At 38.0% G+C, this 19,012-nt stretch overlaps 1 protein-coding gene across 1 annotated transcript; it reads left to right on the plus strand.

Annotated features, from left to right (window-relative positions):
- The first annotated feature begins 4,696 nt into the window (after nucleotides 1–4,696).
- LOC108676156 lies at nucleotides 4,697–17,816 on the plus strand. Its single transcript, XM_018164199.1, has 16 exons — nucleotides 4,697–4,970; nucleotides 5,802–5,976; nucleotides 7,497–7,689; nucleotides 7,946–8,006; nucleotides 8,267–8,346; nucleotides 8,705–8,762; nucleotides 9,528–9,681; nucleotides 9,962–10,140; nucleotides 10,826–10,991; nucleotides 11,168–11,457; nucleotides 11,804–11,911; nucleotides 12,272–12,450; nucleotides 12,632–12,874; nucleotides 13,433–13,550; nucleotides 14,089–14,243; nucleotides 14,585–17,816. The coding sequence occupies exons 1-16, from the start codon at nucleotides 4,812–4,814 to the stop codon at nucleotides 14,697–14,699; spliced, it is 2,433 nt and encodes an 810-aa protein (XP_018019688.1). The 5' UTR covers nucleotides 4,697–4,811; the 3' UTR covers nucleotides 14,700–17,816.
- The last annotated feature ends 1,196 nt before the right edge of the window (nucleotides 17,817–19,012 follow it).

Raw genomic sequence — 19,012 nt, forward strand, 5'->3', positions numbered from 1 at the left:
CTTTACTGTTCTACTTATAGGACTCAAAAATGAACTTGAGGAAGAGTCTAAAAAACTCTCTGCTTTGCCACTATGGGCTAGGCTACAATTACATTAAACCAGTGGTTTCCAAAGTGGGCGATATCGCCCCCCTAGGGGCGGTGGAAAGATTTTGGGGGGCGATAAGGAAGAAGAGGTCAGTAGGGGGGCGATATGGGGGGCGGGTGTCAAAAGTCAATGTCAGAAGTTCGAACGTTTGTTAGAGTTAGACGATTTGTACACAACACGTGCAGCACATGACTCCCAGGCCCCAGCGATGGTTTTTTCTGTTTTTTTTTTAACCTAGCTCTCCTGGCCGGGTTTACGTCTCGGACAAATTAACGGCCGGACTCGAGGCCGGTCTCACGGCCAACTTTCAAATTCAATGATCAAGGAATATCTCTCAAACTAATGAACTTAAGGGGACTGCCCTAGCTAAAATTTGAAAATTTTGAGTTTTTCTGTTTCTTATTTCATCTTAAAGGTTGTTTTCTTGCGCATCAAACGGTATAAGTATTGTCCCTGTACGTCGAAAAATGACTTTGTGACAGCTCCTCAAAGGGAGGCGGGCCTTAAGTAATTCCTAAGGCACTAATTACGGGGTGTGACTACTAAAACTGCAAGCTGAAGCCAAACCTCTCAGTGCCCATCATGACAGCGACGTGAAAGGTGTGCAGCCAGTTGCTCCTTCACGTTTTCTATCAATTTTTTGAAAAATTCATAGGAGCAAAATGTTTTTTTTTTACATTTTACGTATGTATGTGAAGTTTCATGACAATCGGATAATAACTGTAGAAGTTTTCGTATGCTAGGGCGGTCCCCTTAACTCGATGAAACTTGGTACACGTATTCATTAGGACCTAACGGTAATGTTTTGCTCGTGAAAATTGTTTGAATTTTGCCATCGTTCGTTTTTGCCATAGTTATATGCCAATACGGACCAAAATTCACAGTGATCGAGTAATTTATTCCAAACTACTGAGCTGATTTGAACAAAATTTTGAATTTACAGTTCTAACTAAAAATTTTTCGATTGTGCCTTCGTTTGCAAGTTTTTTTTTTCATTTCACCTTCATTCGCGATTTAAACAACAATTTGTGCTTAAATTCGCAGTAATCAAGAATTTTTTTTCCGAACTACTGAACAGATTATTATTAACTCGCGAACAAAAGCAAAATGGAAAAATTGTCACGTGCTAAACATCACTGTTGAGAGGTTATATATTTTTGTACAAAGTTTCGTTGAAATCTGTTCTGTATTTTAGAAGAAATTTCTTGATCGCCGCGAATTTAAGCGACAAATTACCCGGCGATACGGGCCGAATATCAGGAAGTGTGAAATCAAGAATGACGGTGAAATGAAAAAAACTCGCAAACGAAGGTAAAATAAAAAAAAATTATAATCTAAAAAATCACCGTTTGGTAGTTAGGAATGTATATTCAAAATTTCTTTCAAATCTGTTCAATAGTTTGAAGAAATTCTTTGATCAATGCGAATTTTGGCCTGTTTCGCAATATACGCGCAACTCACGATTCACGAATGAAGGTGAAATTTAAAAAAATTTACTAGCTAAACATCACCGTTAGATTCTGAAGAATGCGTGTTCCAAGTTTCATAGAGCTGCGTTCATTTGTTTGGGAGATATTTTCTTGATAATTGAATTTGGAGATTGGTCGTGAGACCGGCCATGAGTCCGGGCCATAAATTCGCCCGCGACGTCCTTGGCTTCTAGTGCTGAAACAGTTAAAACAGCTGAAAAACATATTGGTTCACTAAATGGGGTTCTATTTGTGAAATACACATTTGTGTTTAACCTTCATCTTTTAAAATTTCAGCGTACTAAATTTCAAGAGAGTGGCGTATGTCTGTGGGGGGCGCTAGAAATTCACTAGGGGGCCAAAGGGGGCGCCAGCCTGAAAAAGTTTGGGAACCACTGCATTAAATGATTAAAGAAATTGTGAAAAGCCTTGGCCCTTGGGAATGCGTGAAATTGGCCAATGTCCAGGGTCACCATCATTTTTATTCAATTTACTGCAGGCCACTGCCTAATTTTCAATTTAGAGGTCATAGTTTTAAAGTTTGAAATTTTAACTTTTGAACTAGCTACTTTTAACCCAATTTAGCTAGATTATTGGGCAGAATTTTCTAAAAATCTTGTAAAAAAATTATGGATTTACACTTGACTGACAATTTTTATGACTCACAAGTCACAGGTAAAAATGTTTCATTTTTTATAAAAAAATTAGGCATGAGCTATAAAAGAATGACGAGATATTTGCTGGAAGGCTGGAACCATCATAGCTACCATGGACATTTAGGCCTATGTCCTATTCACATTCACAGATGAAGGCGTCTCACATCTGGCCAATTTTCCAAAATTGCTTTTACATTTTATCCAAAGCTAACCAATAAATTTTGTCCTTCTAACAACATAGGGTAAACGCGTGATATTCCGACACATTAAGGATGCATCGAGAAATGAAAAACTATAAAAAAAAATGTATGCGTTACGTAAGTTCTGTTGCCTTCACTGGCTTCACATGACTCTCAAAACACTTCACTACTCATCAGCAATGATGAAACGTCACAAAATGTTGCCGTATTTATTAAAAAGCCTTTAGAATGGAAACCTACCAAATCCCTATATTCCGTCACTTTGTGTGGCAACATCCTAACGCATGGAACTAAAACAAAGCTTAATATAAAGGAAAAGCTGGAGAGGTGACGGAATTACCTACGATGTCGGAATATACCACGTTTACCCTACTGACATAGGCCTACTAGCAAAATAGTTTATTTAGTTTGTTATTTTTGAAGCTGGACCTGAAAGCCTGTAGGCTAAGTGGAATCATGATTTAGCCAATCACCATTTTGAAAAATTTGGGTAGAAAAAACTTGTAAATAAGACAATAATGGCTTTTTTTTGGTCAATTTCACTCATATTTTGATCTTTGCCTTATATATTTTATAATATATCAATGATAAATGGCACATTTTTTACTGCAAATTAAAAAAAATTGTCCTAAAGCAATATTTTTCTGCCCTTAATTTTCCAGAAATTGTGGTGGTGCTCCAATAACTGCTATAAACTTGCCACCAATTGTGTTGTCCGTTATTATACAGTCCAGATACTGGAGAATCCTTTTGGCTGTGACCTTCTTGGACACCTTGATCACCTGCATGGTCAAGGTCATTAGTCTGTAATTTTAGGATGTCTCACAGTACTCATTTGTGAATTTGCATTATCAGTTCCCCTTTGAGGCCTTCAGGAATAGTTCCCTCCGTCAATGAGGCTTACAGAGCATTGTGAGCGTGGCCTTCAGCACTCTTGACACACTTCTTCCTTGACACTTTACCAACATTATCAATACTTTTTGTGGCAACAAGTTGCCCCAACAGCAACAATGCTGGAACACTAATGGATCCTAGAGCTGGAAACCTTGGCAGCTCTTTGATGCTTCTATCCATATCTTTTTGTCAAACTTAATGTTTTCCAACCTTTTCTCCTTGCCTTCTTCATTAAAGCTTCTCAAGGACTTCAAATTCATTTCCTTATCTTCAATAGCCTGGGTTATTGAATATTGATGCCAACTGCACTCCCAGCAACTCATATGTGCCCTGGTCATCTCCAGCAAGGACATCATTATCCAGCAGTGGGCCCACTGTTGTTTATTTTTGCCTTGAGGACATTTGAATATATCATTTTTGTTTTCTGATGATCCTAATTACTTACTCCTTACAGCTGGTTCCTCTGTCAAATGTAAATCCCATAATCTGCATTTGATTTCTTTGTGAAGATCTACTGTTCTCTGTCTCCTCCAATCAGTAAAAGATTTGGCATTTGGTTGTTGATTTTCCCACAATTTCTCATCAGAATTTGTTGGTCTCTCTAAATGCTACAAACTTGAGAACCAATTCTTCTTGGGGTTTGATCTACACACACCTGTGCTGTTTTCTCACTTATTTATGATTAAATTTCCCCTGCATTCCTCTCTCTCAAAACTCTTATCTTGTCAATTTTGATGCACTCATCATCAATTTTGTGGGCATCTTGGTGTGTGAACATAGTTTGATGCACTCATCTTCCATAGATCCAGATCTATGCAGCTCTCGGTGGACTGTCTTTATGGAAACTGGGTTCTGTATGTGTCCATTAAAGTCTGCAGTAATTTTAATAGCTGTTTTTAATTGATTAATCCTCACAATTCGACTTAGGTAATGACGGCCTCTCTCCAACAACTTTAACTTTTGGCCAAACCTATGCTTTGCTGAGGACGTTTTTCCTCCTCTTTCAAAAGCAGTCATTAAGTTTCTGATGTAAGAAATGTCAAACATTTGGGAAGTTTCTGTCACACTAGCATCTGCCATATATGGGCACCTACAATTTGGCCCTTTGAAAGTCAAGGAGGCTTGCTATAGGTTATAAGTTAGGTATAGATAGAAAAATTTATTAAAAATATCTGCAAGGATAAAATATCAATTAACAGCAGCAATAAACAATAAACCATGAAAATATGTTGCATTTCATTGATGATAACTTATTCAAAAATTATGTTGTAAAAATTCAGGTGTTTTTCTTATTATATAGGTATGGTATATATGTGTATTAAGCATGGTTATCAGCAAGAAATAATTATTTCAGTTTGATGAACAGTCACTGTTTTATATTCCAGGCATATTCTACAGATTACTAAACCAAACAGTTATGAGTAAACATTTATAGTACTTAAGAGAGCTTAAGTAAGTTATTTTATGTTAATTTTTACAATACTTAAGCACTGAAAGTTGTAGTCATGTCTGACTGCTGCATCAAGTGGTGGGGAGTATTATTATGGTTTGTCTGGGTTCTCATGGTGGCAGCGCAGTTCAAACACCATGAGCTTGATGAGTTTGATCAAGTGGAGGCTCTATACCACAGCATTACTCCTGAAAACTGCCACATTAAACCAAGAGTAAGTAATAATTGCACTTATAATATCAAATTTTGAAGTTATTTTGTAAGTGAAATAGCTTTATTGAGGATTCATTTCCATTTTGATAACATACTTTTTTATATTTCTCAACAATTTACATTCTCCTGGAAATTATCTGGTGAAAATTCATAAATTTTGTTGCTTAGATTCAAGGAAGCACAACTGTTTGATTTTGGTTCCAATACATGTGTATGTGTGGTTGTATTAAGGAAATATAATAGATGATTGTAATTACATTGATGTAGGTATTGGGGTGAATACTAGCAAATCTTTACTATTCATTGTAAAATTTTAGTTCCTAACTCTTGCAAAACTGGTTAGCTACTCTTGACAGAACATTGTTCCTTGAGTGGAATTTTTTATTTATTTATATATTATTGTGAAGCCTTTGAATGGAATGATAAGCAGGCTCACTCATGACCATATTATGATATTTAATTCAATACCAATTTATTCATTGATTTCAAAATTCTTTTTTCTGATGCCCACAACCAACTGGTAGTACAGAAGATTTGCTAGTTATGACTCTGAATTATTAACATTATTGCTTGACAATTTTATATGATAGATCATAATTAATATTCATGCTACATATTTCGTTTTATGTCATGCATATTTGTAAAGCGTTTTTCAATAAGTGACTTACATTAGTTTCTAAACTTTGATCAATTTGGTTTAATATACAATACATTATATATGGTAATGAAGAAAACGTGTTACAAAAATAATGCTCAGGATTTTATGCCTTTGGATATATTTTATTTATGATATGCCAATTTTTATGTCTGAAACTAATTGGAACTTTCACAGAGCAACTTGTTCCTGCCGGTGGACACAGTCTCTCACATCCCCGACATCCAGGATGTGAACATCAACCCAGTCTTCCCTAACAGGACAGGACTCCTGCACCTGCACAACATGGCCCATGCCAGAGCTTTCTTTTACTCCTATATCCTGCAGACCAGATTCAAGAGACCTCCTCCTGGTAAATATCCTGTATACCAGTTTCAAATTCCATTAATTTTTCTTGTTTAGGAATTGAAATAAGTTTCTGCAAGAGATTTCCGGTGGACGTCAATTTCATTTTGTCAAGGACTATTCTTCCTTCCAAGTTAAGGGTAAATCTGAAGGCTCTCAAGGTGATGATAAATATCAACTGGATATAGCTATAAAATTATATTTATATATCTGATGAAAATATAATTTCCTGGAATTATAATGATGAAATACCTTGCATCTCATAATGATTGATTGAATTTTGCCTTAATAAATGGAAAAATTATTTGCATATTAAACTTCCTTTAAATATTCTTAACGGCTTCATGGTTGGCTTAAGCACTCATTTATGCATAGTAGAGAAATGGTAAAATGAACCTCAAATGCACACAAAACTTTTAAAATCTCATCCATGTTCTTCTTGAAATGGATTTAACTACAGAAACGTAGTTTTATTACTTGTTTAATTTGTGTTGTGAACGATGGAAAACTGCCATTCCCAAAGTTACATTCTATTTTCATTTTGCTTTGTAGGATTTTGAATTCATCACCCTGTGAATAACTTCTAATTACAAGGTAGCACACATTTTTTTGTCGCGTCATATACATTGCGTTAGGACCTTTGAACTGCCAACTGCTGTTGGTCTTGTTGTTGTTGTAGTACTTGTTGTTGTTGTAGTAGTGCTGGTCTTGATTGGCGCTAGCGGTGGCGGCAGCAGCCAGTTGATTGCCTGCTGTCAGCCTGAATGTTCGCGTTTGGAGACCTGTCTGTACCTAAGCTGTCTAGTTCGGAGAGCTGTCTGTACCTGAATGGTCTAGTTCAGAGAGCTGTCTGTACCTAAGCTGTCTAGTTCGGAGAGCTGTCTGTTCCTGAACGTTCTAGTTTGGAGAGCTGTCTGTACCTGAATGGTCTAGTTCAGAGAGCTGTCTGTACCTAAGCAGCACTGTTGCAGCCAAGTCTGCCAGTGGCGACCGTTAATTAATGCTGACAATTGTTACTGTGTGCAACACTTCACTTCATGCAATTCAAAGTGTCTTGTGACTTGCCGAGCTCATCAATTTCAACCGGTGAATGTCATTTTAATTGAAGTTTGTTGAAATATTTTACCAAGTGCATATTACAATTTTAACAAAAGTTATATAAATTTAACTATTTTAAGCATTGTCTATTTTGATTTTAATCATTCGTCATTGAAACCGCCAAGGACACGTGAGCCGTTGAATAGGTTTCTCTCAGATTTTGACTAGTGGGTATAAATGAGACATAGCTTAAATTAAGTAGCACAATCGCCTCAAATTTTCATACTTGTCCTGTTGATTTAACTGTAAATGTTCGATCGTATCCTGGCCCAAAGCTGTAGTAGGTAAACTAAGAGACTTTCCTTTTTATTCAACTGGGTGATTTATCACCCGTTTTATTCAACAGTGTGATAAATCTTGCTTAACTGCAAGAGTTCTGCATGGTTTAATTTTTTCAATAAAAATTTGCCTCATTATTCTTCTCCACAGCAAATGAGTCCGAAAATGCATACGAGTTGGACCCTGGGTTCATGTACTACTTCCTAAGCTGCGTGGCTGACGTTGCTGCAAACCCCAAAATCAACTCATCAGCCATATACTTCCAGCCTAACATGGCCTACACATCGTCGTACTCTGGCTTCTACAACAAAACTATGCCACTGTTTGCTCCCAGAGCTTTCAGGTCAGTGGATTCTTTTTGATTCCACCCAAGATTCCAACTATTTGTGATCAATTATTTTGTGCTCTACAGTTGGCTAGATTTTGATTCTATATAAATTTTTTAGTGGTTTTACATAAATTTTCAAAATGTGTTCTTCAGTAATGATGTTATTGAATCATTTGAAGTTTTTTATGTCGTCCCTCTTGTATTTGGGTACCTATTAAAAATAAAAATGGGCTGCAATGTTGTTTTTCAAAGATTTTTTTTTTATTTTCAGGATGGACGACTTCAATGATCCAGTACACATGGAAAGAACTTCTACGTTGAATTTCTTTCAAGTAAGATTTTCCTTTATTAAACATGGTACATTAATTAGAAATTCTGTGTTGTTTCTAGAAAGGCACATTTGTTTTGACAAAACCTACCTAATGAATGTGATGAACAATTGTACTATCTATTTTTTTTAGAAGAAGATTGTAGCACGTTACTAATATTGATTTAATATTTAGTATTTTTCTTCTACATTTTAATTTTGGATAGTAATCTAGCTACCTCAATATTGCCGTGTTATTAACACAAGTGTTGCTTTGAAACTTAGGTCGATGACTTGGGCGCCATCTTGCCATCAGGAGAGACTAGTAAGAACTACACACTGGAGGACTACTTCATTAATGAGTGGTTAGTGGATACTTCATTAATGAGTGGTTAGTGGATACTTCATTAATGAGTGGTTAGTGGTAATGCTGGTCATGCAAGTATGAGTTGTTTGTTGAGTGTTGCTAGCCTTTGAAATGCACTTAATAGTTCTATATGTATATTCCAATTATAGTTAAATCAACTTTATTTTGGTACAATAGAAGATAATAGATTTGTTCAATAATTCTATTATAATGAAAAGTAGGTTTGATACAGGGGCTTGTTTTGACCCTAGAATTATTGTCTTTTGATATTATGACTGAATATTCAGTTGGAAGACTTAGCAAATTTATTATTATTATTAGCCATGCTAGTAATGCGCCTCATCAACAAATTTCAGGTATTACTCCTGGCTCCCTCACACCAACCAGCGGCAGGACGGCATCACCACTTTCCAGGTTTGCTGCTGTGATCTTTAATTAGAAATGTTAATTACAGTAATTATGATGCTGAGAAATATTCATCTTTTTGAGATATGTTTTACTTACATGGCAGATTTGCAGACTGTAATTTCTGTATATTGATACGAGATACATGGCTGGATACTGCTGAGGTCTTTTTCATGTTCTCTATGCCTCAGTCTTAGTAATGAGTGTGACAAAATTCTTTGTTATGGGTTACGTTTTCACTTGTTGGTGCAAATTGGTATCTGCGTTCATTGATCCAAATTCTATAATTTTTTTCATGACACCAACCCCATGTCTTCTCTATCTATCGAGTTTTAATGTTGCTCCATCTGTCAAACATTCACCTATTAGCATTTTCAATTTGGTTGAACTTCAATCCTAAGTAGGAAGGACATCAATTTAATGAGAAATCGATGTTGCCATGTATGTTCACTAGACTAATTAGTCTCAGATTTGTCCTACTGGGTCTGATATATTTAGTTAAATATATTTTTAACTTGAGAATAATGCTATACTTACTAGTAATGATAAAAAAATATTACTTACACTCACAAACATTGCTTTGTATAGTGAAGGCTGGAAATACAATACCGTATCCAGGGTATTTTCAAGGCACATGTTTTCACAGAAGTTAAACATATTAAATTATACCATATGGTCATTATATTTTCTTTTCTATAAAATTATAATTCTACAGGAATGAACATGTGTGCTTTATCAACCTAATGCTAAAGCCTCCACAATGTTGTGATTCAGGTGAAGATTCGCTACGCAAACAACACAAATGAGACGTACGTGTTCCATGGCCCCAATGCTGCTGATGAAAAACCTGGCCCCGTGAAGTTCAACCGTCCGTATTACGACTGTGGCCGCAGCAACAAGTGGAGCGTGCCTGCCGTGTCACCTATTGGTTAGTTCTGCTAATAATGTGACTCCAGGTCCATCTAATAATGCAACTCGAAGATGAACCTGGAACGGTTATTTTTACACTGTAATATGTTTAGTAAATTGTAAAATCTCCAACGAGTGTTAAATTAAATTTCACAGACCTAATAGATATTGAATATGGATTAACTGTTAAGTTTCTGATCTTGGAAATTTTTACTCCTTGCCATCGTGTAGCTAAATGGACTAATCTGCTGTATTTCGCCATTATGCTGAATTATTGACCTGTGAATCTCTTTATTCAGCCGACCTGTACCACCGACACACCGCTTTCCGGCACATCGAGTATCCGACCTTCACGGCCATCTCCGTCATGGAGACGGACTTCGAGAGAATAGACGTGAACCAGTGCCCGCCCTCAAAAGGCAATGACGGGCCCAACAGGTTCTCTGACACTGCACGGTGCAGGAAAGACACTACAGAGGTTGGTACTGCTGCTCTAACACTGCACGGTGCAGGATAGATACCACAGAGGTTGGTACTGCTACAGTACCGCTGCTCTGACACTGCACGGTGCAGGAAAGACACTACAGAGGTTGGTACTGCTACAGTACTGTACTGCTGCTCTGACACTGCACGGTGCAGGAAAGATACCACAGAGGTTGGTACTGCTGCTCTGACACTGCACGGTGCAGGAAAGATACTACAGAGGTTGGTACTGCTACAGTACCGCTGCTCTGACACTGCACGGTGCAGGAAAGACACTACAGAGGTTGGTAGGTACTCCTACAGTACTGCTGCAATACAGGCTTACTCGTGCTCGTTATCGAACAGTAATGTTGTTTTTACCAGCGTCATGTACGGTTAAAACGTGTATTTCTCACAAGTTGTAGTGAGGTATGAAGTGGATGCTTGTAAATACCATAAAGGTTTTAATATTTTTACTAGTTTCAAATTTTTCCATGCTTAGCAAGCATGAAGTTATCAGGTATCGCTTTAAAAAATGGCCACGTCATCAGAACATGAGCACTCGGTGTTTGGAATAGCAACCTAATTGAGGTAACACAGCTAATACGCAAAAAGAGTCCCTAAAATTGGAGCTATCAGGAAGGATTCTGGATTGTTTTCAGAAGATTAACTGAAAAGGTTATGGAATAAATTGGTTGCAGTGCGAGCCACTAGATGGCTACGGGTTCAGACGAGGTGGCTACCAGTGCCGCTGCAAGCCAGGCTACCGCCTCCCCAACGTGGTGCGGCGTCCCTACCTTGGGGAGCTCGTCGAGCGCGCCACCTGGCAGCAATACGAGGAGAGCTTCTCCTGCCAGAGGATCGGATGTGAGCCTCCACTGTTTGTTGATCATATATTTGAACTTGCTTATCTATTATGAATGCGTGTTCATTTCTTCATTACGGTTATACATTATATATGTACGTCTTTAATCAGATGAATCTTTAAGATATGTGTCATTATTACTGTCATATGGATTTATTTTATTGTACCTTCCTCCCAGGGATTCACAAGCTCCCGGTGACATACAATCGCCTAACGCAGGAAGAGCGCAACTGGTATGTCACGAGTCGCTTCAACAACGCTACGGGCATCAACTCCACGTTAGGCCATAACCTGAACGTCAACAACTTCATCTGGTTCCTAAAGTCCGTCACTCCAGAGACATGCCAGAGCTACACCAAGGCCGAGCTCACGCTCAACGGCGACGTCGCGTATGGCGCCGATAAACAGTTTGAAAACGAGGCGAGGATGGCGATACGGTTAGCCAATTTTGCCAGCGCATTTCTTCAGGTGAGCCGTTTAGAATTGTAGAATAAGTTGATATTTGTTTATATTATCAGTTTGTATTATCTGAAACCTTGGTTTCATCCAAAACGCTGCCGCAGCGTTGGCTTTTTCTTGCTCTACATGCAATTTTTCAAATGTAAAACTTGTCTTGAAACTTCAACTCTGACGCTGCTGGGGTTTGGTGTGTAAACCTTTTAAACAATAAAGTTGAAATTTATTTTAAAAGGTTGGTTGTCATTTTCAATTTTGTTTACTTGTTCGTGTACTTGTGCACGACGCCAATTGATATAAGTAGTTGCTTCTAAGTAGTGCTGCTCTAATGACATCACTGTTGTCTCCTGCTCTCCAGATTGTTGACCACGACGAAATCTTCGCCGGAGTTCGTGTGGTGGACCGTCCCTTTACTGAGGACCAGATGATGGGCGAGGTGCTGAGCATTCTGCTTGGCAATAACAGGGTATGTCCATTTGTCAACTTCACCACTTTTGTTATATATCAGGTCAAGTACAAAAGCTTTACGGCTCCCACACTCAGTGCTTCTTTGAACTTTTGTGGTTATTGGAGTGCGTGTAGTGTTTGAATCTCCTTAATTGTAATTGTTTGTGTAGGTACGTGGGCTGCCCCCTTGGAACATAATTCCTTCGAGCATCCTTGCCTGCAGAATCTTGATCATTTTCTGACTATTCCTTCTACAAAAAATCGTTCTTACTGAACATATGATTTTGTTAGATTTGTCACGCGAATATTAAATAGGAGTAACTTGTAGCCCTGTAGGAATCTAATTTTTTATATATGTTAAGCTTTATTTGTCTCTCAGGTTTGGTCGGCTGGGATGTACTGGGACCGAAATAAATTCCCAAACCGTACGCTCTTCGCTCCATTTGCTTTCAAAACGCAAGAAAACACCCGGAAGTTCTCGATGGAAGACTTGGCTCGTATCAACAACACGAGACTAGCATACAACAACCAACCCTTCTTCAGAGAGCTCAAGTCTAGGTCAGAACTGTGTATATAGCCACAGTCTGAGATACGTACGAAATTATTTATTACATTTAAAATTATTAAATTCCCACTACTGCATTGACTTGCACTGAGTTGCACCTTACCCATTTCATGAAAACTTTCTTAAGATGTTTTTTTACAAAGAAATTGCAATTAGGTTCTGAAATTTGTTCAGATGGTCTACAAACTTTGATGAGCTGGAGAAGTATTGGGTTAAACTAAAACTTCGCTTCAACGAGACCGGCATGCAGCCGATCCGTTACGAGCGCTACCCGACCTTCTACAAAGCGGCTGACCTTCGCCACGGCATGTGGTCTGAGCCTTACTATGACTGCTCAGGCCCCGTCAAGAAGTGGCTCGTCAAGTATGCTGCTCCCTTCTTTGGATGGGATTCACTCCGACAGAAACTAGAATTCAAGTGAGTTCGTGAGCCATGTTCAGAACATTCAACTTAGCTATATTGCCTCGTCACCTGACAGCATTAATGGATCATCCAACTGCAATCAGCCGTGTTGTGCAGCGTGCCTGTACTATGTCACGTTATTTCACTAAAATTACGGAAATACATTATTATCGCCTCAAAATCCGTGTGTTATTTATTTTAACTGCAATTTTAAGTGCTGGGGCACCGTTCGTAAACTTGGTTACTTCGTTATTCAACAATTTGTTACAAGTGTGTGTCATGTCTTGTAAAAATTGTTCGATGATGTTGCCCTGATGACCGCTCAGAAGTTGGGTTCTGCCCGTACAACGCCGAGCTATAATAGCGGAAATCCTTCATTAATTATTTTGCGATAAATAATTATTTCGATTGAATTGCCTTACATCGTTAGCTTAGTAGTGCCAGGTACCATGAATAAATGCCTGGTTTGTCCACAACTAAGATTTATTAATTCATTTTGCATGTTTATTCTGCCAGTATGTTTCTTAAATCATTTGTAATCTTAGTTGAATTTGCCTGTTGAAATTGTTTCAGGGGAGCCGTGCAGGTCGCGGTAGATCTTCTGAGAATGGACATCAATCAATGTCCTGCTGAGTACTTCGTCCAGAACGTGTTTAAGGACACCCACCGCTGCGACAGAAAGACGTCTTATGTAAGCAGCCTTATCGTTACGAATTTCTTTTAAATTTCTATTTACTTTAAATAAATACTTTGCTTCATGACAAATTGAATATATTTTTCCTGCAGGTTTTCAAGAACCTATCTCATAGCATCGTTAATTACCCTTTGTTTATTTGTAAAACGGTTTGCAGTCGGTTAAGTTTATTACATTCTGCTATGATGACAGCAGCAACTAAGAAGATAAATTGTGTACTGCTTATGAATAATATGAAACGCATCCAATAACTGCGCCACTCTTGGTGATATTATCAATACCTACTGACTCAGTCACAAGCCATTAATAAAATCCAAGTTTCTCACAATGAACCAAGATACTGATCCTACGAGTTCACGATTGCCTGCCTCTACAATTTATACATCTTTGTTTGATATCTGATTTAGATTGTTCATTGCGAGGATAAGTTTGATATTTCAGTATCGAAATCCATTTTTGTTGAGATTGCAATGAAATTGACAGGCTTGCATATGTTCTGAGTTATGTTATTAACGGCTGATGACCGCATGTTCAGTGCGTACCCATCCAAGGCCGGAGGTTTGAGACGGGCGGCTACAAGTGCGAGTGCATCCAAGGCTACGAGTATCAGTACGAAGATCCAATCACTTACTTCGATGGCCAGCTCATGGAGGCCGAGTTTAACAACATCATCAAGGATACAAACTCAAGGTACCATGTCCAACTCATGGTTACAAATATGAAACTCATATCGGACAATTTGAGACATGATTCCACGTACAGTTTCTTCTCATTGGTTCGTTTGCTGCTATTGCCGGACCAATCTTCTGTCCTAGATATCGTTTTAGTCTATTTTTTCCAAGAATATTTCTGATCTGATGAAATCAGGAGACCACATTTAATGCAAATGTGGTGTTTAATTTATTACAATCATTTCAGAAGTTTTTATCTTCGTTCAACAGAAATATCCAAAACAAAAGCATTCAAGCTAACGGGAGTATTCATGACAATTTTCTGTCAAACAAACAATAGTGTAAATCGATTTGCCACAGGTTCGACTTCTTGAAGTGCCGGTTGGCGGGAGCTGTGAGCACCTCGTCGAGCTCGCTGTTGTTGCTGTTCGTGGTGCTGGTGCAGCAGGTGTTCAGGAAAGCTGCGCGCCATTGATGCCTGGCCTAATTTCTCACATGCGGTCTAAATACTTCGCTTCACGGAATATGCCTGCTTGATCTGTAACGGGCACAATGAAGGACTTTGTCTTGTTTCGGGATTTACCTGTAACCGTAATGTTCTGAATGGTTGTGATTCTTTGATGAACACAGTGGAAAAACAGCATTTCGTATTAGCAAAACGTTAGCTCCAAAGCTGTTTTTTTCAGCACTGCATTGATTAGTTGAATAGAATTAGCCTTTCACAGTCATGCCTCAAAGCAGTAGGTGATTCGGTCATTCGTGCATCCCTCAGGTGCTCCTGGTCGCCATGAGTGCCTTATATTGCTGGCCATTTATGTTCTAAAGAGATAAAAGTCTTATTTCGTCAGAATTTTCCAGTTGAATTTATTATCTGTTATAATTTATATAGGTACTCAATGATCAAAATATTAGGTGATTCGAATTAGGTTTGTGAGCTAATTTAACTGGTTGCTTAATTTATGTACCTATTAAGTTTTGATCTATCCGTCCCTTGAGCAGAATTTACTCTGCTTTAGATACTTAGTATTTTTAGATACCATAGTTTTATTATATTTTTTATCGTTGATGACGTCTAATGAGAAATATTTCATTGAGTTGGCTTGTGCTGATAAAATCGGAACTGAATTTAAATAACTTCGATTCAACTTTTAGATCTCAAGTTCTTTATTTCTTTCAAGGACAACTTTGAATTTTTTTAGTCCTAGAACAAGCGCTAAGTTTGTGATAATCATTGAGGAATCATCTGAATGAATTATTCCGTCCTTCGCTGATGATATCTTATAATGATTTATAGTGAGTCTTGCGCAAGTTTTCCGAACAACCCGTGGGTTCTTGAAGATTCAATTTATTATGTATGCTTCTATTATTAGTGATTTGAATCTTCGGTTCAAAGACAATTTCAAGCAATTCTGTCTAGAAAACTGAAACGGAAAACCCTTGTTAATTTCGTAATGTTTTTTCCTTCCTGCTATTGTTATGACCTTTATTAGGAGTATTCTTTATATGGTATTATCTGATCAACTACTCCGTCCTGTGAAATGTCTTCCATTAAATAGGTAATTGTTGTGGCAAGCTTTACATTCGCGCCGTTTGTGACAGCTTTAGAACGTTCAACTCGGTGCCTTTGAACAAAGATATCTTTTTTTTACTGATGCAATCTTTTTGCTCAGTGGCATTTTTACGCCTTTGGCATTTTTAGTATCGGCATTTCTTGGTTACCCATAGTGCACTTCTTCACAGTGCACGGATCAAAATTAAAAGATCATTCCGATATTTAGCAGTAGTGTTATAAATTTATTTTCATCCATGGTCATGAATAACTTTATTTATGCCACTTTTAATTATATGTAAATGATGTTATGAAATTTCCTCGTTCTCACATTAGGCTAGTAAGTTTTCACAATGTAAGTTTATCTTATATCTTTAGTTAAAGGTTGAGCATAAGAATAAAGGTTGAGCATATTTTGAATAAAGAAGTGTAAGTTAAATGTATACGAAGGCCCAACTGTATGGTTTCACAACAATGTTTCCGCCATGTCAAAATAGAATGATTTAGTGTCACGAGTGTTGAAGATCTCTGCGCACCTATGGAACAAAAGGCAATAATTTCTTCTTTTTCTTAATGGTTTTTTCGTAATCTAGATAGGGTGCGCTGCCAGCAAATTTCTCACACACGGAAAGATGTAAAAAAAATTTTACCATCTAGGATTTTTTAATGCATTTTTTATGGTAACTCCTAATAAAGGCAGTTTGTCGGAAGATTGATCATGCGGCCTTCTAGCACTTAATTGTCTCGTTCATTAACTGTAAGTACTCAAAGTGTAGTTACGCTTTGAATCTCAGATTGAAATCCAATCCGTCCTAATTGAGTATTGTTTAAGATCCCATGAAAGTTTAGTTCATATTTCTAACATTTATGTCTTCGTACAATTTTGTTGTTCAGTATGCTTTTTTCAACAGCGATGTTCCCGTTTAAAACCTGGCTAAACTACCGAAGTTTAAGATATTTCCTCTCATTTTGTCCATTGTTTATTGAATGATCACTGCGTAAATACCTCAGGCATTGTGGAGTGCGCGAAGCATCTCAAGTTTTTTAATTCCTCCTCTTTCTATTTCTTCTAGATTATTACACTTATCTGGAAGCCGTGTTTTTTCTTAGAATGTTTGGTTGTGTTGATGCTTTAAACTGTTCATCTCAATTGAATAATAGCTTTCCTCACCTTAATGAACTAAAAATGTAATGGAGTATTGGAAGATATCATCGTAACTCCACGTAGCTGAGACGTAATCTCAACGCCCAGCAGGGATGCGTTGCGAGTTCTAGCATCCAACATGTTATCCAATTATATTCGTTAAGTAAAATTTAGTTGGCTGACCGCTTCGGTTTAAAAATGTATCATTATTGATGACAAATTAGCAAATTTTCTTATTTGTAACTGTTAAAAGCCACCACACTTCTAGCCCTCATTTTTTTCGCGTTATGTTTGCTCGGAGGCACGTTTATTCGCCTCCAAACTTTGCATATTTCTACCTGAGCTGGAGGACAGTGATTCGTTGATAAGTTCGTGAGGGATAACCGAGTCACCAGCTGCCTATAGAACTCACAGTATCTTGATACGGGCTGGTAATACACGAGTTATATTAGTGTTACAAGGCTAAGGCTTCGACGGCTGGGTTGGTGTAGCTCTAACGCGATTTACATGGCGGCGTTCTTGTCAGTTACTGGGAGCCTCACTAAGGTTTTTTTTTTTCACGACCTCCGCCCACTTCTAGGGCCTTGATCACGTGATTTCCTTGCTGACTCAGGTTCGGGTGGAATTTTATACAAAGTATTTCAAAAAGTGAAAGTATTGATGAGTTGTACAGTTTGGCTCAATTTAGTATATTCTGTATGAATATTAATTGTATTCTTTACGGTTTAATTTTACAGTCACATGTGCCAGCGTGCGGTGCACATGCTATTCCACGAACTTGTATGAAAGATTTTCAGGCATAGAATCTGAGCAATGAACTTATTGAATAATATTTCTACATTAGAACAATGCTAACAAGTTTTCATAGTTACATAAGTGCATAAAGCTTCAAACCCTCATTCTAAATCATTCTCCCCTACTACTAGTCAACGCGCTGAAAAAAAAGGAATTTCGGTATGACAAATTCCGCCCAATTGGGGCGGAAACTGGGATTACATTTTTTTCGTTACCTTGTAAGTTCTTGTGTAATAGTGTGTCTTGAAAACGACGCATAATTGCTTCTCCTCCTCTCGCCATCCGGTTTAGTCAGTTATGTCTTAATGCTCCAATTGATAACCTATCATCGACTTTCCCCACTTGATGCCACTGAACAATACTCCCAAAAAAAGGAATGGATATTTTTAATTACTAAATTATAGTAGCCCGAGCTTCGCAAAGCGCCCATCTCACTGTAATTTGTTCTTCCACCTGCTGACCTTTCACGTAGTTTCGTAATTTGTCGGCAAATTGCTAATATTGATTTATTCACAATTTATAGGTTATGCGCCAATTTATTGGTGAACTGCATTTTTAACGTTTATCCGTGCAGGCATTCAAAACTGAATATTAATGAAGAGTAGTAATTCTTGTGTTTTATCGATCAGTATCTTCTGCGATTCGGTAGTAAGTCATCTAAACCACCAATCTGCCTTGAATGGAACATTTGATCTTTCCCCGTCCTATGGGATTTCGCGTTCCTAAGGGGAGTGTTCCTGAGCACCCCACCGCTGAGCTCGCGGTGTCTGACTGCAGGTCTCAGTTGTGGGGTTAAGTTATTATGTAGGTAGGATTCCTTACATTAAGTTATTATGTAGGTAGGATTCCTTACATTAAGTTANTTCGAGTGTCTTCGTTTCTATTGCTTTTCACCTGTCCCTCCTTGTCACTTCGTCTCTTTGAGATGCTAACGCTGCTTCTTTCGAGCCAGCTTCAGCGGGCTAGACATGTGAGACCTTCCACCTCTATGGTGATGTTCATCTTGACTTTCGGTGCGAGATAGCTAAATTGCTGAAGCGCTAGTAAACATTTGGCCACTAAACTAACTAACTTAATCTTTCCCTTAAGCCACCAATCAGTCAAGGAGAAAGGCCGGGTTCACACCATACTGCCAAACACATGCTAGTGACGGTCCAGCAGTCCAATATTTTTTAATGCATTTCTATAAAGCATTCTAACCAGTCGCGCAAGGCACTTGACATGCCCATGGCGTGAATGCCATTATAGAAATGCATTAAAGGATATTGGACTGAACCGTGCCTGGCAGTATGGTGCGAAC

This window comes from Hyalella azteca, unplaced genomic scaffold, assembly GCF_000764305.2.
Source record: "Hyalella azteca isolate HAZT.00-mixed unplaced genomic scaffold, Hazt_2.0.2 contig4411, whole genome shotgun sequence".
NCBI classification, from domain to species: Eukaryota; Metazoa; Arthropoda; class Malacostraca; order Amphipoda; family Hyalellidae; genus Hyalella; species Hyalella azteca.